Raw genomic sequence first — 24819 nt, 5'->3', positions numbered from 1 at the left:
TTGGAAGTATGCTTGGGGTCATTGTCCATTTGGAAGACCCATTTACGACCAAGCTTTAACTTCCTGACTGATGTCTTGATGTTGCTTCGATATATCCACATAAGTTTCTTTCCTCATGATGCCATTTATTTTGTGAAGTGCACCAGTCCCTCCTGCAGTAAAGCACCCCCACAACATGATGCTGCCACCCCCGTGCTTCATGGTTGGGATGGTGTTCCCTCCATGTGCTCGCCAGAGGTAGCCTGACTGCCATTAGGTACCGAGATGAGATCCTCAGACCCCTTGTGAGACCATATGCTGTTGCGGTTGGCGCTGGGTTCCTCCTAATACAAGACAATGCTAGACCTCATGTGGCTGGAGTGTGTCAGCAGTTCCTGCAAGAGGAAGGCATTGATGCTATGGACTGGCCCGCCCGTTCCCCAGACCTGAATCCAATTGAGCACATCTGGGACATCATGTCTCGCTCCATCCACCAACGCCACGTTGCACCACAGACTGTCCAGGAGTTGGCGGATGCTTTAGTCCAGGTCTGGGAGGAGATCCCTCAGGAGACCATTCGGGACCTCATCAGGAGAGTGCCCAGGCATTGTAGGGAGGTCATACAGGCACATGGAGGCCACACACACTACTGAGCCTCATTTTGACTTGTTTTAAGGACATTACCTCAAAGTTGGATCAGCCTGTAGTGTGGTTTTCCACTTTAATTTTGAGTTTCACTCCAAATCCAGACCTCCATGGGTTGATAAATTTGATTTCCATTGATAATTTTTGTATGATTTTGTTCTCAGCACATTCAACTATGTAAAGAAAAAAGTATTTAATAAGAATATTTCATTCAATCAGATCTAGGATGTGTTATTTTAGTGTTCCCTTTATTTGTTTGAGCAGTGTACTTTGCAACTCTCTGCAGTTGCAGAGAAAATAGCAGATCATAGGTTGAAAATAGCAGATTTTGGCACTGATAACCGCCTAAATTGGAATACAGTGACTGTACAGTAACCATCACAACAGTAATTGTGATGGGGGATGCAGGGTTGTGTGCCAAACCAAGCCAACTACAAGTGTCCTTTCTCTAGTTCCTCACTGGCACAGCTAGAAGAACCCCACCCCCCCCCAAAAAAAAAAAACTTTATAGTTGAAGACTCTTCTTTGAGTCATAAAACTGCATCGAAATGGCTTAGGAACTGTGCACAATTTGTAGAGGTTTGTGGCCACAAGTTAGTCCTCTCACTCAAACCCTTGTCATTGTTTTGTAATGTGTTGCACCTACCCCACATTTTCCACGAATAATATGTTGTTACTGAATGTATCCGGAGTATTTTCAGATTTAATTTCAACAAATACAGTGAAATGTAAAATGGACTTAGAATTAACATTAACTGCTGTGTCCTCAATTTTGACCTAATCATTTCCCCATAATATCCAAACTGTTCCCTTTCAATTTCTTATATATATATATATATATATATATATATATATATATATATATATATATATATATATATATATATATATATATATGCTTTTCATATTTCTTCAGTAAGAAACATTTTAATTACGCCCTATCCAAATAGGCCAATTCTCACGTGTGTAAAGGGTTTTAAATAACCTTCTGTCTTTTTGTAATCGTACCAAATGTAACGTATACTAATGAGTGTCTCCGCTTTACATTTACTATGTTACGTCGAGTCTTTGATGCCAGGCTGTTTTTCATTATAATGTATTAAACTAATAGAGTAAAAATCCAACTCAGAGTTGATTACTCTTTTTTTTTTTTGTGATTTTAGTCAACTCTTGCAATTTTACACTTGACTGTTAATTCAAAACACAGAACTCCACCAGTGTACATTTCTCTATCAGTTTACTACTGCTACTGAAGTGTAAGGGTGATGCCTTATTTGCAACATCTTAATGTGTCACATTATGGTAACTAGCAAAGTGATATCCAATCCCTGTTGTAATCCAACTCAAGGGAAGATATCCAGCAATTTCACTCAGGCCTGTCCGAGCAGAAAGTTAAAAAAACATGATCGTAAACAATCAATGTACATGCAAAATGACAGATATTAAAATAAACTATATATATATATATATATATATATATATATATATATATATATATATATATATATATATATATATATATATATATATATATATATAAAAAAAAAATCTTCCCGCAACAGAGCATGCTGGGAAATATGACAGAGGCCCCTCCCACATTTGTGGATATTCCATAGATTTAACTCTCTCTCTCTGGTTACTCTTAATTGAGTTAAAAGTACTCTGTCCCAACTAACTCCAGAGAGCGTATCACTCTGCCAGTTAAGATAACTCAAGTAGAGTTAATTTAACCCAAACTATTTTAACACTGTGATTTCAAGTCTCCTTGATTTACTGTGTACCAATCCTGAATGGCCCCTTTTTTAAAGTACAATAATAGTTGAAGACTTATTTGGTTATTTTAAAGTGACCTGGGTCTACTTATGGATATGATGTACGAGCTTTATAAGTGCTATGTGTCTTTTGCCTTTCTGAAATAGTTCTGTCCAGGACAGAGAGATATGGGCAAACCGTTTCCTGCTGTAGTCCCACAACTGACTAGACAATCTCTTTTGCGCCACATACTTCCTGTTTTCTTGTCTGTCCTGCTTGCTCTCCTTCTCTCGTGTCACTCCCTACACACAAACACACACACTAGTGCTGAGTGATTCATGCTTTTTGAAGTTGGTTTCTGTTCTGTTTTCGAAAAATAGTTTGGTTAGATTTTTTACTACCCAGAATAAAACAATTAGCTAATGAAAGCCCCATGATGGCAGTGACTGCCCATTTTACTGCCTATCAATTAATTAATTCACAACTTTACTTCCTCTCATGTGGTCTGTGTGTGGTCTTGTTCCCCTGGTCAGTCGATGAATTGCATCAACCTATGGGCGAATTTCTGCCAGATCATAGCCAAAATAAGTTTCCCAGCTTTCCCAAAAATTACGCTGCCGACAGAAGTGGAGTCGACGCCTGCGTCGGCCGTATGGTTGCATACTGCTCAGCGCTGTAGCAACTCTCCACCACCTGGCTCACGCATCAACACAGCTCGACAAGCAAACACATTTTGGGCGGAAAAGAGAGGCAAGCACCTAATGCTATGTTAACTGCTCCTGCGCCTAGATGTCTCCGTGTCTGACAAGGCAAGAAGAGGCAGCTGCAGGCAGTGGGTTGTGGTTATTGTACTTAATTACCACATTTTCTGCACTAAAACTATATTGAATATTTGCCTGTTAAACGCCAACTTCCCACAGTTGGTGCTGGATTTGATTTGTGATTTGAGATGTATATTTTTTTTTACGTTGGTCAATGAGTTGTAAACCGGGTCCACATTTTTTGTTAATCGCTCAACACACACAGCTGTTTTCTTGCTTTCATGGGCTCTCTTTCAGAGCTGCGACGAGGCAGGTGTCACCGGTGGTTGTATGTCCTTGTGCGGTGAGGGGATGGGGGGGTGACACCTTCCTATGGCTCTAATAAACCTCTCCTGCTTCGATATATTGTAACATCCAATTTGTTGATACTTCAGGATTTCTATCCAGGACTAACCTTAATGAAGTAAACGTGTACTCCAATTCATGACAATTATGCTAATTTTTCCTCTTTTTGTTTCACTGTGAAGATCGAAGAAGTGTTTCAGCGGATTGGAGGAGCGGGAATAGTATGTTTTTTTTAAAACACGTTTTTGTTCATATCCTTGTTTTCCAATGTTGTCTTCTCTCTTCCCTGGTTGCTTTTACAGCCCTAACTGTACTTGTTGTCCTGCTAACTGGTGCACTAACACTCTCTCTCTCTTTTTCCATTTCGGATAGGTGTGCGCATGCTTGCAATCCAATTCCAGAATGGACTGGAATCCACCCCAATTGGGGTGGGTTGGTGTGTGTGTGTGTGAGAAAGGTGTATGTGTATCTATCTTATTAACAAGCCAGATGGTTTGGTGTGAGGGCTCCGTCACTGCTTTTTGCTGTGGATTTTTATTGGGTGTCGACTCTGACTTTTGTTAACTCACCATAAGTGCCTTGTGTGTTATTAACCATACTGTTTACTTCCACCATGGTGCTTTGACTGTCACCTAACATATGAATCTTTTGACATGCATGCTTCCTTTTTACACATTTTGAATATAACATAGTCGGAGAAGAGAAAAAGGGTAACTATGACACACTGAGAGCAAATAATACAAGGTAAAAGGTGCATCCGTGTGGATGTTAACTTCCCTAGGCCCTCTTGCTCTGGCGTCTTTGTGAATCCTTGTGAACCCTTTTTTATTAGACCACAAGAAGCAAAGTTCTCAACGGGCTGGGTTCTCAGTCCCAAAAAATCATCCCTTCCCCCTCAATAAAGGCAGAGGACAGGAGTGTTTTCAGATTGGAATCCAGCTAGAAAGTGGAATGTGGTCTTCTGCCCTGACAGAGAAATGTATACTGCCCCCATATCTGTACATGTTGTCATTGGACTAAGTGTACTGTTGGACTGTGGTAGATCTTCTGTTGTAGGATATAAGGGTGGGAGATTACAATATTACACCCAGTGCTGCAGCTAAAACACAATCTATTTGTGGACTTTGGGCCCTATTCAAAATCGCTAACTGGCTTCTGAAATATGTCAAAACAAATCCTACCCTTCAAGAAATGATGGATTGATGTTGTTGTTGAGGCCAGGCACCACACTAATAGTGTATTTTTTCCCCCTTAATCACAATCACCTAGGCTGTAGAACCCCACAGTGGAGGTGTCATAATACCCATAAAACCTAGCAGTCAGACAGGGAAATGGTTCCAATCATATTTTTCACCGTTCATGGCACAAACCATTATCTAGACATCTATCCAGCCCCACGAGTTTGACGTTTGTGTAGCTAAGTTGAACTCGTGGAGCTGGGCATCTATTATGTCATTCACGTAGAAGCCTTCTTGATGTTTGCCTTGGAGTGGGGAGTTCAAGTGAAATGTTCTGTGATTTTGTTAGTGCATAGTATCTACAGTAAAAAATATAGGATTACATCATGTGACTAAATTAACAGTTTAACAGTGCGTGCCAACTCCGCAATGCTTGATTGGCCAGTAATTCCGCCTAGGATGATGGGATCTTGAATGTATCATGTTAGACCCTCAGAGAGATGGAGTTTATCAAACTGACTATAAAATATACACAGAATGGCATGGTTCTATGGACATTTGAGGAACTATTATGGGTTCATTTAATAAAAGGGCATTTATTTATGATAAATGTGCAGTAGTGAAAGATGTGGGTTGGGGTCAATTCCATTTAAATGTTGTAAACTGACATTCCAATTCCAATTTTCTGTTTACTTTCTGAATTGATGGAATTGAAATGGAATCGACCCCATTAGCTGTGACTACTGTTAATTTTAATTGTGAAGAAATCCGTCTAGCCTCATTTCCATTCTGTTTCAAACCATAAATTAACAAACTTAATAGTTGCAGAACCCGGTCCTGCCGTGTTCTTTGACACTTGTCCTCTGTTTCCAGCGTTGCCTCAGCTCTGCATTCTGAAGCGCCAGACCGCTATGAACGTCTCACTTCAGTCTCCAGCTCTGTCGACCTCGATCAACGGGATAACGTGAGAAATCCCTTCCTCCCTCCGAATGTCTCCCCACCACTGAGGTTGTCTCCTACTAGTCACACGTGCAGCTCTTTAAACAACTCCATTTGGCTTTGCCTCCCATCCCTGTTAAATAATGCAGGACAAGCAAAGGACTGTAAAGCCGTTGGCTGCCAGCCTTGGATGTGGGTGGAGTCAGGTGGGGGAGGGTATAGTGTGGGTCCTGTCCACCAGACAGATTTCCACTTAGTGACTCCTGATGAAGACTACCCACCCCTTATAGATACAGTACATAGATGTTTTATAATAAGGGAGACTTATCTCTATCACTCTTGACTTCCAACTAATGCCACACAATATTAGATATGGTGATTCATATATGGTGATAGTTTGAATTAATATCCTTAAGGCAAAATGCCCCAGTGTGTGGAACAGACGTTTTCCTTTAGTCCAAACAACTTGTGACTACTACAGAAATATAAGCTAAACCGGTCAGTTATCCACACGCCAATGTCCCCCAAGAACATTCTATGCAACTCCATACCATATCCCTGAGTCATACGTAGCACTGTAATTACCCTAGTAGGTCAATTCAGGTCCATGTTATCTTTCTATCTCCTAGCCTTTTAATCCCAGCTGGTAGGCTAAGGCTCTTCCTCCTCTCTCCCTGTCTGTTCACTAAAACTCACATCACGATTGGGCTACCGCTATAGCCGTCCAGATCAGGTTGGCTTTACCCCAGACAGTCCCTTCTTTATTGCCCTCTCTGGTCATACAGTACTTGGGCCCCAATGAAATAAATTGCAGATAATGTAACACCATAGTTTAATTCAGAATGTTTACACTGTGTTTTGAATTTAGGTTTCACATTAACATTCAATGTCAAATGACCATGAGAATAGCATGTTGCTATGTTGGATTTAAACACCTCTGATACAGCATAAACCTGTATCAGAGCATAAACCAGCTTTGTGTTTATTTATCTGCAATTGATTGAATTGGGGCCTAAAAACAAAACATTTTATAACGCATCACACTGTCAAATTATTTGATTGTGTGGAATTTCATTTTTTAAATCTTCATGTGTTGAAAATGTGACTGGTGACAAATGTTTTCAACTGCATATTTTTCAAATGTCTGATTTTTCATTTTGCATGTCTACACTGCAGGGCTTCTGTTCCTGGTTAACTGCCATCTTCAGAATAAAGTAAGTGGGTCTGTTATCAATGTTCTATGTAAATATTTGATTGGGAAAAAGCCAGAGATGATGCACGTCAATGTTGCCACAAAATGTGCAACCAAATGAATAGCTCTGCTACTGTGCTAAAGGCCACCTCTGATAGGGCGATAGTTATTTATCACTGTTTGTTCCTATTTCAAAACATTCTTGCCTAGAAAAAGTATTGCATCCCTGATGAATTCTCAGCTACACTCTTTCTTATCTATGAAATGTATCCAGATTGTTCATCAGTCTGGTTTTAGACCAGGACATGGCACCATCTCTGCTGCATCTCATGTAGTAAATTGTATGGATAAGAGACATTGTGCTGCTGCCTTTCTAGACCTTTCCAAAGCATTTTACACTGTTGATCATTCCCTGCTGATTCAGAGGCTAACTTCAATTGGCTTAGGTCATGCCACTTGCAATTGGTTTAAATAACACATCCAGCCAAAACCACTCATTCCTTTAATTTACAGTGTTAAATAACACTATGTTAGAACAAAATATTTTTGTGAACAAATGTTTCATTTTGGCGTTATCTGTAAGGTTGGTAGCAACATGGACCGTTGTTGTGGAAATCTGTTGCAGCTCAAGTCGACTCTATGGTTGGCTGGCGGGCTAGGTAGCTAGCTAGCAAACATAGCTACACGCAATGAAACCAAAGACGATATCGGCATGTAAAGTAGCTAGTTCAGTGTAAAATCGCCTAAACAAACAAGTCTACAATCTCACCATGTTCAACCTGCAGATCAATTCGCAACGGCTGATATACACTGCTCAAAAAAATAAAGTGAACACTAAAATAACACATCCTAGATCTGAATGAATGAAATATTCTTATTAAATACTTCTTTTTTTTTACATAGATGAATGTGCTGACAACAAAATCACGCAAAAATGATCAATGAAAATCAAATTTATCAACCCATGGAGGTCTGGATTTGGAGTCACACAAAATTAAAGTGGAAAACCACACTACAGGCTGATCCAACTTTGATGTAATGTCCTTAAAACAAGTCAAAATGAGGCTCAGTAGTGTGTGTGTGTGGCCTCCACGTGCCTGTATGACCTCCCTACAACGCCTGGGCACTCTCCTGTTGAAGTGGCGGATGGTCTCCTGAGGGATCTCCTCCCAGACCTGGACTAAAGCATCTGCCAACTCCTGGACAGTCTGTGGTGCAACATGGCGTTGGTGGATGGAGCGAGACATGATGTCCCAGATGTGCTCAATTGGATTCAGGTCTGGGGAACGGGCGGGCCAGTCCATAGCATCAATGCCTTCCTCTTGCAGGAACTGCTGACACACTCCAGCCACATGAGGTCTAGCATTGTCTTGTATTAGGAGGAACCCAGCGCCAACCGCAACAGCATATGGTCTCACAAGGGGTCTGAGGATCTCATCTCGGTACCTACCTGCTGGAGTTCATTTTGCAGGGCTCTGGCAGTGCTCCTGCTCCTCCTTGCACAAAGGCGGAGGTAACGGTCCTGCTGCTGGGTTGTTGCCCTCCTACGGCCTCCTCCACGTCTCTTGATGTACTGGCCTGTCTCCTGGTAGCGCCTCCATGCTCTGGATACTACGCTGACAGACACAGCAAACCTTCTTGCCACAGCTCGCATTGATGGTCCATCCTGGATGAGCTGCACTACCTGAGCCACTTGTGTGGGTTGTAGACTCCGTCTCATGCTACCATTAGAGTGAAAGCACCGGCAGCATTCAAAAGTGACCAAAACATCAGCCAGGAAGCATAGGAACTGAGAAGTGTTCTGTGGTCACCACCTGCAGAACCACTCCTTTATTGGGGGTGTCTTGCTAATTGCCTATAATTTCCACCTGTTCCATTCCATTTGCACAACAGCATGTGAAATGTATTGTCAATCAGTGTTGCTTCCTAAGTGGACAGTTTGATTTCACAGAAGTGTGATTGACTTGGAGTTACATTGTGTTGTTTAAGTGTTCCCTTTATTTTTTTGAGCAGTGTACTTTTGAGGAGATGGGAAACGTTGCCCATGCTACGTCAATGGGCAGCGCGGTGCATTCTTCGCGATTCTGGGAGAAGGAGCGCTCTCCTGTAAGGAGTGAATGTGAGTCTGTTGAGCGCCAGCTCAAACCCAACATTAGCACCAATTTCCTCAAAGATAAGTACAATATTTAAAAAAAAAACATGCGATAATTAACTTGCTATCTGTAACATCGTATACCTTTTGGATACGTGACGTTGCGTGCTTTCATTGAAAATAGACATATACACTGACTTTGAGAAGGGATTGCCTGATGATTAGTTTAGCAACCGCGTGACGCAGCATGACAACGTGAATGCGATTTGTGGACAGTCTGCTAGGTGGGGTTTTATAAGTTCTTCATTCATTGGATTCCTATCTCCTTTCTGTAAATATCTCTAGCTACGGAACCATGCAATGCACCCTGGACTTAAGAGGAAGACAAACAGGAAAAATTTCCTAGACCCACTGTTAAATTACACATTTCTCGAGGTAGGAATATCACAAAAATATAATCAATGGCTCATTCGAGAGGAAACATCCTCCCGAGTTATGACATCGGCCATTATTGAAATCTGACATGTACGATAGACATTTTTGCAATCTAAATATCATATTCCTATTAACTTCCAGTGTAGTGAGAGCGACTTAATCACAGTGCTACGTCATATCCGATGGCTTTCTGTCTGCTTGAACGCCAATAACTCAGATACAGTTGAAGTCGGAAGTTTACATACATCTTAGCCATGTACATTTAAACTGTTTTTAACAATTCCTGACATTTAATCCTCATAAAATGTCCCTGTCTTACGTCAGTTAGGATCACCACTTTATTTTTAGAATGTGAAATGTCAGAATAATAGGAGAGAGACAGACTATGTTCTGTATGTGTCCACAACAACTCGTGATAACTGCCCACACCCAAGGTTAGCCACAGTCTTCAGCTAGTCACACAATATCTTGCACACTTTTATTATAGCTTCAGCTTAAACAAAATCTGAATAGCAAGCAAAACATATTATCAACCCTCACAATAAGTTGGTTGAACTTTGTCCCAATCCTCCTGACAGAGCTTGTGTAACTGAGTCACGATTGTAGGCCTCCCTGCTCGCACACGCTTTTTCAGTTCTGCCCACAAATTTCCTATGGGATTGAGGTCAGGGCTTTGTGATGGCCACTCCAATACCTTGACTTTGTTGTCCTTAAGCCATTTTTCCACAACTTTGGAAGTATGCTTGGGGTCATTGTCCATTTGGAAGACCCAGTTGCTTCAATATATTCACATAATTTTCTTTCCTCATGACGCAATCTATTTTGTGATGTGCACCAGTCCCTCCTGCAGCAAAGCACCCCCACAACATGATGCTGCCACCCCCGTGCTTCACGGTTGGGATGGTGTTCTTTGGCTTGCAAGCCCCCCCCTTTTTCCTCCAAACATAACGATGGACATTATGGCCAAACAGTTCTATTTTTGTTTCACCAGACCAGAGGGCATTTCTCCAAAGAGTACAATCTTTGTCCCCATGTGCAGTTGCAAACTGTAGTAGGGCTATTTTATGGCGGTTTTGGAGCAGTGGCTTCTTCCTTGCTGATCGGCCTTTCAGGTTATGTCGATATTGGACTCGTTTTATTGTGGATATAGATATTTTGTACCGGTTTCTTCCAGCGTCTTCACAAAGTCCTGTGCTGTTGATCTGGGATTGATTTGCACTTTTCGTATCAAAGTACGTTCCTCTCTAGGAAACAGAACGCATTTCCTTCCTGAGCGGTATGACGGCTGCGTGTTCCCATGGTGTTTATACTTGCATACTATTGTTTGTACAGATTAACGTGGTACCTTCATGCATTTGGAAATTGCTCTACAATTATTTATTTTTTGTTCTTGGCTGATTCCTTTTGATTTTTGTCAAGCAAAGAGGCAGTGAGTTTGAAGGTAGACCTTGTAATACATCCACAGGTGTCACGCCCTGGTCTTAGTATTTTGTGTTTTATTTATTTGGTCAGGCCAGGGTGTGACATGGGTTTATTTTGTGGTGTGTTTGTGTATTGGGGTTTTTCGTAGGTTTTGGGATTGTGGCTTAGTGGGGTGTTCTAGCAAAGTCTATGGTTGCCTGAGGCGGTTCTTAATCAGAGGCAGGTGATTCTCGTTGTCTCTGATTGGGAACCATATTTAGGCAGCCATATTCTTTGTGTTTCGTGGGTGATTGTTCCTGTCCTTATGTCTGTCATGTAGTTGTTTGCACCAGTATTAGGCTGTTTCGGTTTTCACGTTACGTTTATTGTTTTTGTATAGTTCGTGTTTTTTTCTTCATTAAATATGTATCGAACTAACCACACTGCATTTTGGTAAGACTCTCTTTCAACGGAAGAAAACCGTAACAACAGGTACACCTCCAATTGACTCAAATTATGTCAATTAGCCTATCAGAATCTTCTAAAGCCATGACATCATTTTCTGGAATTTTCCAAGCTGTTGAAAGGCACAGTCAACTTAGTGTATGCGAACTTCTGACCCACTGAAATTGTGATACAGTGAATTATAAGTGATGTAATCTGTCTGTAAACAATTTTTGGACAAATTACTTATCATGCAGAAAGTAGATGTCCTAACCGACCTGCCAAAACTAGTTTGTTAACAAGAAAGTTGTGGAGTGGTTGAAAAACGGGTTTTAATGACTCCAACCTAAGTGTATGTAAACTTCCGACTTCAACTGTACACATGAAACTCAGGAAATCGATAGAACAGAAATGCACAGAAACAATATAACATTCAAAATATATGAACCTTTCCTTTAAAAACTACTTGACAGATCTAACACAATGTGTATCTATTGATGGGCCTATTATTGGTGCAGTACTTTTTACTATCTACATGAACAATATTGGTTTGTCTGTGAATAACTGTAAACTGCACCTGTATGGGTATATTACTGTTGTCTATTTTATTCCCCTCCACCATGGACCAGGCTCTATCTGACCTACAGACTGCTTTCATTGTCTTACAAAAAACATAAATTCACCCGACATTTGTATTAAATAGGGGAAAAACAAAGTATATGTTGTTTTCTAGAGCGCTCAACAATGACTCCTTGGATGGTGCCCAAATATCTGGGCATTTGGATAACTAAGAAGTTGAGAATAAAACTATGCATTATGTAAATAGTTCATGCCTCTTGCTTAATTGTAGAAAGCAGATCTTTCTGTCAACGTTCCTACCAGTCCTAGACGACATCTTCTACATTGTTGCAGCTGCCACTTCATTAATTATAGCCATTCGATGCAGTACACTGTGTTTTATCACAGGCAACAGGTTTTGCACTCATCACTGCATTCCCTATCAGAAAATAGGCTGTCCCTCTTTGACGTTGCGTAGGTCAAAACATTGCATTCTGTTTGTTTATAAAGCCCTTTTGCTAAAACACCCATATTACCTCAAATTGTAACTAACCTATTGAAGTATGAGAGAGCCATCCCTGCGACAGGATATGGTAACTCTTGACAATTCTTCTGTCACTACAGATTTAGGTGAAACTGCTTTTAGTGTGTTCTTAGTGATGTGCGAAGAATTTTCAGAAAGCCCTACCATTGTACGCATTGGTCCCATTCAGACAATTCAGATTGTTGGTAGACCTCTTCACTGGGGAATGTGTTTAAAAAATTTAAAAAAATGATTGTGTTTTTTTGTATTTTTCTTTGTTTCCTCTGGTCCTTCCTTGATTGTGTAATTACTTGGTCTCGTCATGTAGTGCTCCCTTGAAAAAGATACCTTTTGTTATCAATGGGACTCCCCTGCCTAAATAAAGGTTAAATAAAATTAAAATCGAATACTGTAATCTAACAGTTTTATACATTCCCTCAAACAAGAAATGCTCATACACAAATTTAAGAGTGTAAATGGCCTTTGTTTAAACAGCCTCTTGAAAAAACATTTTTTTTTTAGGTGTGTCCCGTTTTGTAAGTATCAATGTGCAACCGGCAATTTGGAAGTGCTGGACTTGTTAAACCACGAGGGCTGTTTGAATTTCAAATTATAATGGTCTTTAACAATGCAAGTGTTAATGAATTTACCTGGTCACAGACCTGGGCAGAAATAGTTGTATTTTGTTGTTTATTTTAAATGCCAACTTTTCAAATATTCTAGGTAGTTGAATATATATATTTTTTTTTTTATTGAGTTTTCAAAGGCAATTATTTCCTTTGTTATTCATATACGGGTCACAGAAAAGCAAATTAGGTTTGAAAGTATTTTGGATTTTCTGAAAGATATGAAAAAAATATTGGAAGTGCCTTTCAAGTATTCACATCCCTTTTTCCAGGTGTCGTATTACAAAGTGGGATTAAGATGGATTTAATTGTCATTTTTTTGGTCAACGATCTACACCAAATATTCAAGTCAAATTGGAAGTGGAAGAGAAATTCTAAAATTAAAAAAATTAAAATAGATTAGTGTTTATCTTGATTAGATAGGTTTTCAACCCCCTGAGTCAATACATGTTAGAATCACTTGCTCAGAAATACTCAGTTGTGGGCTGTGAGTATTTCTTGGTACGTCTCAGCGCTTTCCACACCTGAATTGCGCAACATTGAACCATTATTATTTTCAAAATTCTTCAAGCTCTGTTAAACTGGTTGTTGATCATTGCTAGACAACCATTTTTTTGGTCTTGCCGTAGATTGTCAAGCAAGAGTCAACTGTAACATTCACAGTCGTCTTGGTAAGCAATTCCAGTGTAGTTTTGGCAGTGTCTCCCAGTGTCTGTTGGAAAGCAGACTGAACCAGGTTTTCCTCTAGAATTTTGTCTGTGCTTAGCTCCATTCAGTAAAATAAATGTATCCTGAAAAACTCCCCAGTCCATTACGATTACAAGCAAACACATAACATGATGCAGTCGTCACTATCCTTGTAAATATAGACAGTTGTACTCAGTAATGTTGTATTGAATTTACCCAAAACATAACATATTCAGGACAAAGAGTTAATTGCTTTGCCAATTTCTTTTGCAGTATTACTTTAGTGGCTTGTTACAAACAGGATGCATGTTTTGCAATATTTGTATTCTGTACAGCCTTTTCACTCAGTCAATTAGGTTAGTATTGTGGAGTAACTGCAATCACAGCCATTCAATTGAATCAATTTTAAATTTAGTCTGTAACAAAAAAAAAGTGGTAAAAATCGAGGGAGCTGGATACTTTCTGAAGGCACTGAATGCAAGTAATTTGAAATCACCAACGTGTTTATTTGATGGCTGCCAAATATTTGAAGAACCAAAAACTACAACAGCTAGTTGAATTAGTAGGCTAAATATGTACTGAACAAAAATATAAACAACATGTAAAGTATTGGTTTTATGAGCTGAATTAAAACACCCAAGAAATAGGACTTTTCCCCCCAAATAATTAATAGTAATAGTTATAAATACTCAATTTCATAGCAATGAGTTATCAAAACGTTATTTAACAACATACTAATAAAATGTTGCGCCAAAAGTAATTTGTTTTATTACGCAGGCATAAGAACAGTTCAATGTTAACTAAATATGACTATTAAATGTCAAAAGGGAAAAACGGAATTAACTACAGCCAAGGTAGGTTGAAAATCATGTTAGTTTGTATTCTGTGTAAACTGTCCCTTTAAAGATGGTATAGTGTGTGTTTGAAACGAGCACTTACCCTCCAGATGAAAAAATATGTTCAATTGTTTTTTCTAAGCATCCAACTTGATGTTTGCAAATGGCTTTGAATGTCTCTGCAGTATTTTCAGCTATCATAAAATCAATTGCAGCTTTCAGTTGATCTGTTGTCGGATAGATTGGAATAGTATAGGAAATTGTTTGCTCTATTAATTATATTTCTATCTGCAGTTCCAGATACAGCCATGCCATTTATTGTAGTCACCTCCAAGCAAACTATTTGTTCCTCCTAAAAATGTTTTACTTTGCACAAAGCATAGTTAAACTAGTTATCCCAGGTCTGCACATGACTAGGTCTCATGCTGGGCTTGTTGTGGTTAGAATGTACATTTTTTTACCCCCTACCCCTTTCACCAAAAATACGGTCAAAAAGTTTAAAAATAACTTTCTTGTCTCTGTGAAAATGGGGCTCAGATTCTATTCCAAAAGTGAACCCACTTCTCCTGCCCTCACCCCACCTAGGGACGAGGAGATCCGGGAGAAGTGTGGTGAGGATGCTGTGCACTACCTTTCCTTCCAGCGCCACATCATCGGCCAGCTTGTGGTTGTTGGGGTTCTGTCTGTGGGCATCGTCCTGCCGGTCAACTTTTCTGGAGACCTTTTGGGTGAGTGTGCTAGATTTCTATTAATGATATGTACCTCTTGTTTACCTTATAAATCCCTTATTAATGAGATCAACTTAAGCTAAAGACACACTACATTGTTTTTGTTGTCATATGAGACTGTACATAAATAATGTGACTTCAACAAAGAAATAAACAATGGAACAAGATGAAGGAAGGCGTATTCCATCAGATATGCACATAGAAGTAGCATATCTGCTCTCCATTGTACAGTTAAAAGTTTATAAAATCTCCTATGACAACAAAACACATGGTCCAATGGGTCCTTGTTTGGATTTGCAGTGCCTTCAAAAAGTATTCAAACCCCTTGACTTATTTCACATTTTGTTGTTACAGCCTGAATTCAAAATGGAATCCCATCTACACACAATACACCATAATGAAAAAGTGAAAACATACTTGTAGAATTTTTTGCTAATATATTGAACACAACCCTCAGTCAATACATGTTAGAATCACGTTGGCATCCATTAAAGCTGTGAGTCTTTCTGGGTACGTCTCTAAGAACTTTGCACACTTGTATTGTACAGTATTTGCACATTATTATTTTTTAAAGTTCTTCAAGCACTGCCATAGATTAAGTGAATTTAAGTCAAAACTGTAACTACGCCACCCAGGAACATTCAACATCATCTTGGTAAGCAATTCCATCATATATTTGGCCTTGTGTTTTAGGATATTGGCCTACTGTACTGTGAATTTGTCTCCAAGTGTCTGTTGGAAAGCACTGAACCAGGTTTTCCTCTAGGATTTTATCGGTGCTTAGCTCCATTCAGTAAAATAAATCTATTACATTTATTTTTTTCCTAAACACTCCCTACTCCTTACTGATGAAAAGCATTCCCATAACATGATGCAGCTACCACAATGCTTGAAAATATGAAGAGTGGTAATCGGTGATGTGTTGTCAAATTTGCCCCAAACATAGCACTTTGTATTCAGGACAAAGTTATAAAACAATTTTTTTCTTTTACCCCTTTTTATCCCTAATTTCGTGATATCCAATTGGTAGTTAGTCTTGTCTCATCGCTGCAACTCCCCTATGGACTCAGGAGAGGCAAAGGTCGAGAAGCATGCATCCTCCGAAACAAGACCCTACAAAGCCGCCCTGCTTCTTGACACACTGCTCGCTTAACATGAAAGCCAGCTGTACCAATGTGTCGTTGGAAACACAGTCTAACTGATAACCGAAGTCAGCTTGCAGGCGCCTGGCCGGCCACAAGGAGTCGCTAGAGACAAGATGAGACAAGGAATTCCCGGCTGGCAAAACCAGAATGACGCTGGGCCATTTGTGCGCCGCCTCATGGGTCTCCCGGTCACGGGATCGAACCCGAGGCTGTAGTGACACCTCGGTACTGAGAAAGTTCATTTCTTTGCCACATTTTATTGCTGTTTTACTTTAGTGCCTTATTGCAAACAAGATGCATATTTTGGAATATTTTTATTTTGTACAGGCTTCCTTGTCATCACTACCGAGTTCCAAACTGCCTCTGGCAGCAACGTCAGCACAATAACTGTTTGTTGGGAGTTTCATGAAATGGGTTTCAATGGCCGAGCTGCCGCACACAAGCCTAAGATCACCATGCGCAATGCCAAGCGTCGGCTGGAGTGGCGTAAAGCTCGCCGCCACTGGACTCTGGAGCTGTGGAAATGCTTTCTCTGGAGTGATGAATCACGCTTCTCCTTCTGGCAGTCCGATGGACTAATCTGGGTTTGGCGGATGCCAGGAGAACGCTACCTGTCCCAATTCCTAGTGGCAACTGTAAAGTTTGGTGGAGGAGGAATAATGGTCTGGGGCGGTTTTTCATTGTTCAGTTTGGGGAAGGCCCTGTCCTGTTTCAGCATGACAATGCCCCTGTGCACAAAGCAAGGCCTATACAGAAATGTTGTCCAAATCAGTGTGGAAGAACTTGACAGGTCTGCATAGAACCCTGATCTCAATCCCATCAAATACCTTTGGGATGAATTGGAATGCCGACTGCGAGCCAGGCGTAATTGTTCAACATTAGTGGCTGAATGGAAGCTAGTACACGTAGCAGTGTTCCAACATCTAGCGGAAAGCCTTCCCAGAAGAGTGTAGGCTGTTATTGCAGCAAAGAGGGGACCAACTTCATGTTAATGCCCTTGATTTTGGAATGAGATATTCAACGAGCAGGTGTCTGCATATTTTTGGTCAAGTAGTGTATCTCGGCTCCTCGGTTTTATTCTTTGGCAGACTACTTTGTTTAGGTTGACAATCATAACTAAACTACAAGAAAGTCTTATTTAAATTGACAAAGAGATAACTAACTACAGACAATATAAATATTATAAAAGGAAATTTCACAAGGAAATGTCTATATACATTGTTCTCTTTTTGTCAGCAGAAAATAATGCATACAGCTTTGGGCGGACCACTATAGCAAACCTGAAGTCTGGGTTGGTACATATTTTATAACATGCTTTTATTTTGTTGGTTATTAAACCAATGGCATTATTTGAAAATAAAGAATGATTGGTAGTTACGGACAATCCCAGCAGGCAAAACTGGTTGCAATATTTTGTGACATCATGATCAGATGATTATATGCTGATTGTAATGTTTTTAGACATATTTTAACCAACACATTTTTAAAACCTCTTCTGCATTTTTTTCTCAGGACTAACCTCTTGTGGCTTCACACTTCATTTGCATTCATATACCTGCTTCTGACTGTGTACAGCATGAGACGACACACTTCCAAGATGCATTACAAGGAGGACGACCTGGTAAAGTTGATTTATTTCATTTATTTATCCAGCTTAGTCAAAATCAGATGAATGCAATGTCCACTTAATCAGTGGGCCACTATAGGAACATTTGGAATGTAACTGTTCTGACGTACAGTAAATGTCAACATCTGGTTAACAGATTTGTTATTTTCAGCAGTCATAAATCAAGGCGTATGCTCTTTTCCAGGTGAAACGCACTTTATTTATCAATGGGATCTCCAAATATGCCGAAGAGGTCCACATAAAACAACACTTTGAGTAAGCGTTTCTCTGGTTTCATTTCCTGTCAGGCATCAGCAAGGCATTGGCTTGCACCTGCATGTGTGGTAAATTCTACAGTATGGTCAGAATTGATTGACATCATTGATAAAGATGATCAATAATGACTGTAAAGTAAATAATCCAAATACTGAGCTATATTGTATGCAAAAAAAAGGGAAATTATATTTAATACTAATACAATTGTTCCGAGAAAGAGATTTTGTTTTACAAGCAATATTTTTTTTCTCAAAAAGGAAGGGGTCAAAATTATTCACACCCCCAAAGACTTATAAGGTAGTCCTTGGTCCTATATTCCTAGCATGCAGTGACTACATCAAGCTTGTGACCCTACAAATGCATTTGCAGTTCCTTTTGGTTGTGTTTCTGATTATGTTGTGCCCAATATAAATTAATGGTAAGTAATGATGTTGCTCTTGCTGCGGGCGATTCCCTGATCCACCTCTACGCAGACGACACCATTCTATATACTTCCGGCCCGTCCTTGGACACTGTGCTATCTAACCTCCAAACGAGCTTCAATGCCATACAACACTCCTTCCGTGGCCTCCAACTGCTCTTAAACGCTAGTAAAACCAAATGCATTCTTTTCAACCGTTCGCTGCCTGCACCCACACGCCTGACCAGCATCACCACCCTGGATGGTTCCAACCTTGAATATGTGGACATCTATAAGTACCTAGGTGTCTGGCTAGACTGTAAACTCTCCTTCCAGACTCATATCAAACATCTCCAATCGAAAATCAAATCAAGAGTCGGCTTTCTATTCCGCAACAAAGCCTCCTTCACTCACGCAGCCAAACTTACCCTAGTAAAACTGACAATCCTACCGATCCTCGACTTCGGCGATGTCATCTACAAAATTGCTTCCAACACTCTACTCAGCAAACTGGATGCAGTTTATCACAGTGCCATCCGTTTTGTCACTAAAGCACCTTATACCACCCACCACTGCGACTTGTACGCTCTAGTCGGCTGGCCCTCGCTACATATTCGTCGCCAGACCCACTGGCTCCAGGTCATCTACAAGTCCATGCTAGGTAAAGCTCCGCCTTATCTCAGTTCACTGGTCACGATGGCAACACCCATCCGTAGCACGCGCTCCAGCAGGTGTATCTCACTGATCATCCCTAAAGCCAACACCTCATTTGGCCGCCTTTCGTTCCAGTTCTCTGCTGCCTGTGACTGGAACGAATTGCAAAAATCGCTGAAGTTGGAGACTTTTATCTCCCTCACCAACTTCAAACATCTGCTATCTGAGCAGCTAACCGATCGCTGCAGCTGTACATAGTCTATCGGCAAATAGCCCACCCATTTTTACCTACCTCATCCCCATACTGTTTTTATTTATTTACTTTTCTGCTCTTTTGCACACCAATATCTCTACCTGTACATGACCATCTGATCATTTATCACTCCTGTGTTAATCTACAAAATTGTAATTATTCGCATACCTCCTCATGCCTTTTGCACACATTGTATATAGACTCCCCTTTTTTTCTTCCTTTTGTGTTATTGACTTGTTAATTGTTTACTCCATGTGTAACTCTGTGTTGTCTGCTCACACTGCTATGATTTATCTTGGCCAGGTCGCAGTTGCAAATGAGGACTTGTTCTCAACTAGCCTACCTGGTTAGATAAAGGTTAAAGAAATAAAGAAATAAAAAAAATTAAAAAAATGTATTGTCATTTTGTAGTCAATTTTATTGTAAATAAGAACAATGTTTCTAAACACATTCAAAACATATGTTTCTAAACATTACCAGTAACAGGGGAGGTTAGCATGTCTTGGGGGTATGATCTCACTCATTATTCACGATTAATTCAGGATTATCTGTAACATGGTAGCTTAAGTGTTTAGAAAAATGTTATATTCTTATTTACAGTAAAAGTGACTCAAATGACGCAGTACATTATTTTCCATTTCATTTATATTGGGCATAAAATAATCTTAAACACAAAAAAAATAACTAAATGCGTCCAACAAGTTTGTAGAGTCACATGCTTGATGTAGTCATTTCATGCTTGGAATAAGGGACCAAATACTACACATTTTACTACTTTATTCAAAAGAATATGTATGGGTGTAAATCATTTTGACCCTTTTTAGAGATTTTTTATTTTATTTGTTTAACTAAATGTATTTCTCTGAACAATTGTATTGTTAGACAATATTTTTTTGTTTTATATCAACAATGACAAGCCACGGGGGTCTCACAACTTGGATGGAAAATTACTGAGGATAATAGTGGATGATATTGACACTCCTATTTGCCATATCTTCAGTCTAAGCCTACTAGAAAGTGTGCCCCCAGGACTGGAGGGAAGCAAAAGTAATTCCGCTGCCCAAGAATAGTAAAGCCCCCTTTACTGGCTCAAATAGCTGATCAATCAGCCTATTACCAACTCTTGATAAACATTTTGAAAAAATAGTTTAAGACCAGATACAGTGCTATTTTACTGTAAACAAATTAACAAGACTTTCCACATTCTTATAGAGAAGGACATTCAACATGCACTGCACTTACACAAATGACTGATGATTGGCTGAGAAATTATGTTAAAGAGATTGTGGGAGCTGTTTTGTTAGACTTTAGTACGGCTTTTGACATTATTGATCATAGTCTGCTGATGGAATAACACATGAGTTATGGCTTTACACCCCCTGCTATATCGTGGATAAGGAGTTAACTGTCTAACAGAACACAGTGTGTTAACTTAATGGAAGCCTCTCAAACACAATCCAGGTAGAATCAGGAATTTCCCGAGGTTGGCTGTCTAGACCCCTTACTTTTTTTCAATCTTTACTAACGAAATGCCACTGGCTTTGAGTAAAGCCTTTTTAACAACACTATCAACAAGGCAGGTCCTACAGGCACTAGTTTTTTTGCACCGGGACCACTGTTCAGTTGTGTGGTCAGGTGAAACAGAGACTTCAGCGAATTACAATTGACTCAGAACAAGGCAGCACGGCTAGGCCTTAAATGTGCACGGAGAGCTAACATTAATGATATACATGTACATCTCTCATGGCTCAAAGTGGAAGAGAGATTGACTTCATCACCACTTGTTTTTGTAAGAAGTGTTGACAAGCTGAATGCACTGAGGTGTATGTTTTTAAACTACTAGCACACAGTCTGCACCCATGCATACCCTGCAAGACATGCCACCAAAGGTCTCTTCCCAATCCCCAAGTCAAGAACAGACTATGGGAGGCGCACAGTACTACATAGAGCCATGGCTACATGGAACATCAGGTAACTGATGCAAGCAGTAGAATATGTTTTTTATTTTTATGATAAATACACCTTATGGAACAGCGGGGACTGTGAAGACACACACACACAGGCACATAAGACACACACTCTACACACGTACACATGGATGTTGTATTGTAAATATGTGATAGTGGCCTGAGGGAACACACTTAATGTATTGGGTAAAGTGTTACGAAATGTAATGTCATGTAATATTTGAAATGGTATAAAACGGCATTAATGTTGCTGGACCCCGGGAAGAGTAGCTGGTGCCTTGGCAGCAGCTAATGGGGATCCTTAATAAATACCAATCCCAATTTTTTTTTTTGCATAATATAAAGCTCAGTCTTTTAATTTTATACAGTCATTATTGCTCATCTTAATAAAGGGCGTCAATCATTTCCGACCCCACTGTATGTGCCAAAGAAAGTATTCATACCCCTTGACTTATTCCATATTTCTTTGCTATGGTATGAACTCAAAATGGATTAAAATATAACATCTCACCCAACCACACACAATACCCCATAATGACCAAGTGAGAACATGTTTTTAGAAAGATTTGCAAATGTATTGAAAATGAAATACAGAAATATCTCATTAACGTAAGTATTCACACCCCTTTGCTATGACACTCCAAATTGAGCTCAGATGCATCCAATTTCCTTTGGTCATCCTTGAGCTGTTACTACAACCTGATTTTAAGTATTCAGTGTCCAAGTCTGTAGATATCTGAAATTGAACTGTGATGAGGCGTACAGTATATGAAATCAAATTCTATTTGTCACATGCACCGAATACAACAGGTGTAGTAGACCTTACAGTGAAATGTTTACTTACAAGCCGGTAAAAGTAACAAATAATTCAACAGCAGCAGTAAAATAACAAGGGAGGCTATATACAGGGGATACTGGTACAATGTGTGGGGGCACTGGTTAGTCGAGGTAATTGAGTTAATAATGTACATGTAGGTAGAGTTAAAGTGACTATGCATAGATTATAAACAGAATAGCAGCAGCGTGAAAGAGCGGTCTGGGTTGCCCTTTGATTAGCTTTTCAGGCTAGCCCTTTGATTAGCTTTTCAGGCTAGCCCTTTGATTAGCTTTTCAGGCTAGCCCTTTGATTAGCTTTTCAGGCTAGCCCTTTGATTCGCTTTTCAGGCTAGCCCTTTGATTCGCTTTTCAGGCTAGCCCTTTGATGAGCTTTTCAGGCTAGCCCTTTGATTAGCTGTTCAGGCTAGCCCTTTGATTAGCTGTTCAGGCTAGCCCTTTGATTAGCTGTTCAGGAGTATTATGGCTAGTTGGTAGAAGCTGTTAAGAAGCCTTTTGGATCTCGACCTGGCACTCCGGTACCGCTGGGGAAGATGTCGTGGAAATTCAACATTAAGGACTCAGTCAAACTTAATTATCAGATTTATTATCATTGTCGGAGAGGTTACAACAAACTTAATACTCAAAGTACAAGTCTGTCAGAAGCTGTGAAGGGATGCTCTTCCTTCAGCACTCTTTATGCTCGTGCACAAACTAGGTGTCTCTGCTCTCGGGGTGCAATAGGCTGACCATGACCTTTCACACGCAGTTTCTAGGCGTTAGGATGGGAACACATTGTTACTTTGGCCCAACACAATAACAAGAAATAACAAGAAACAATATGCTACATGTAGTCACGCATTTGCAGACACACAGAGGACACTAAACATTTCCACTACAAAGGATATAAAACCATTTCTAGAGGTATTGAAAGTTTCCAAGAGTACGGTGGTCTCCATCATTGGGAAATTTAAAAAATGTGTAACTACCCAGCTGGCTGTCCATACGCATAAGGCGAAAGATTGTGGTCTGATGAGACCAAAATTGAACTCTTTGGCCTGAATGCAAAGCACTATATCTGGAGAAAATCAGGCATAGCTCATCACCTGTCTAACACCATCCTACTGTGACGCATGGTGGTGGCAGCATGCTTTGGGGATGCTTTTCAGTGGCAGGTACTGTGAGCCTCCTAAGGATAGAGGGAACAATGAATGTATCCAAATGCAGGCAAATCCTTGATGAGAACCTGCTTCACAGTGCAAAAGACCTTAAACCAGTGTAAAGATTTACTTTCCAACTGGACAATGACCCCAAGCATACAGCCAAAGCAATGCTGGAATGGCTTTCGAAGAAAAATGTGAACGTCCTTGAGTGGCCCAGGCAAAGCCCAGACTTGAATACTATTGAACATCTGTGGAAATACTTTAAGATTACTGTTCAATGCTGCTCCCCATATAATTTAACAGCGCTTGAGAGAATCTGCAAGGAAGAATCCGAGTAAATCCCCAAATCCAGATGTGCAAAGCTGATACAAGATGACTCAAAGCTGTAATTTTGGCCAAAGGTGTGAATACTTATGGAAATGAGATATTGCTGCATTTATTTTTCAATACATTAGCAAACATTTCTAAAAACCTGTTTTCACTTTGTCGTTGGGTTGTTGTGTGTAGGTAGATGGGTGATCATTTAAAAAAAAACATTTAATCCATTTTGAATTCAGGCTGTCCATTTTGAATACTTTAGTACTTAGTACTTAAGTAAAAATACTTTAAAGTACTACGTAAGTTGTTTTTGGGGGTATATGTACTTTACTATTTATATGTTTTACTACTTTTACTCCATTACATTCATAAAGAAAATAATTTACTTTTCACTCTATACATTTTCCCTGACACCCAAAAGTACTTGTTACAATTTCAATGCTTCGCAAAGACAGTTCATTGGTTCTCACTTCTAATATCCTTATTCATGTCACTGAAGGAGAGAGGGGAATGTAGAAAGTTTACATTCTGTCAGAATATGTTATTATTAGACATCAGGGATCCTATGGAAAGGAGAAGGGCCACACCACAGTCTGGTACAAGTCAACAGGACAGCCGTGAGTTGGAGGAGTGAGGAATTTGGGCTGAGGTCAGGTCTGATGAAGTGAGGAAGAACAGATCACTAACATTTTGTCTAGCAACAGAGGTGTATTGGCTGTTCAGATGTGTAAGAAGGACATTCGGCATAGGAGGAATAGTTCAATTGCTTGTGTGAATGTCTTTGTCTGTTCAGCTGTCTGACCCATTGGGTGAATAAACTTGGTTTGAGATTTTCCTAGTTGTTTTGTCAGGTTGTACCCTGTTATTTAGAACGTAACACAGGAAAGTTGTATAATTCACACACTGGTCATCTAAATAACAGGGTATGCCTTTGATCTACCAGATCCACCAAACGCACATGCTTCATTTGTAAATGATGTCTGAGTGTTGGCGTGTTCCCCTGGCTATCTGTAAATTTGAAAAACAAAGTTGTGCCATCTGGTTTGCTTAATATAAAAAATGTCACTGCATTTTAAGATCACTGACTTTATCAACTCATAATA

The 24819-nt window shown here is 39.8% G+C and overlaps 1 protein-coding gene across 6 annotated transcripts in view; it reads left to right on the top strand.

Annotated features, from left to right (window-relative positions):
* The window catches only part of LOC109865862 (CSC1-like protein 2), a 96471-nt gene that overhangs the window by 21161 nt on the left and 50491 nt on the right, over positions 1-24819 (top strand). For 3 of the 6 annotated variants that reach the window (XM_031799662.1, XM_031799660.1, XM_020454340.2), the window contains 7 exons: positions 3665-3703; positions 5534-5624; positions 6776-6813; positions 14979-15121; positions 17503-17557; positions 17779-17887; positions 18078-18148. In XM_031799662.1, coding sequence (XP_031655522.1) covers positions 3665-3703; positions 5534-5624; positions 6776-6813; positions 14979-15121; positions 17503-17557; positions 17779-17887; positions 18078-18148 — 546 coding nt within the window. The remainder of the gene's footprint in view (positions 1-3664; positions 3704-5533; positions 5625-6775; positions 6814-14978; positions 15122-17502; positions 17558-17778; positions 17888-18077; positions 18149-24819) is intronic. The other 3 variants (XM_031799661.1, XM_031799663.1, XM_020454341.2) reach the window with 2 other exon arrangements.

Source organism: Oncorhynchus kisutch, linkage group LG20 (assembly GCF_002021735.2).
Source record: "Oncorhynchus kisutch isolate 150728-3 linkage group LG20, Okis_V2, whole genome shotgun sequence".
Lineage (NCBI taxonomy): Eukaryota > Metazoa > Chordata > Actinopteri > Salmoniformes > Salmonidae > Oncorhynchus > Oncorhynchus kisutch.
This window is presented reverse-complemented; position numbering and strand designations above follow the sequence as displayed.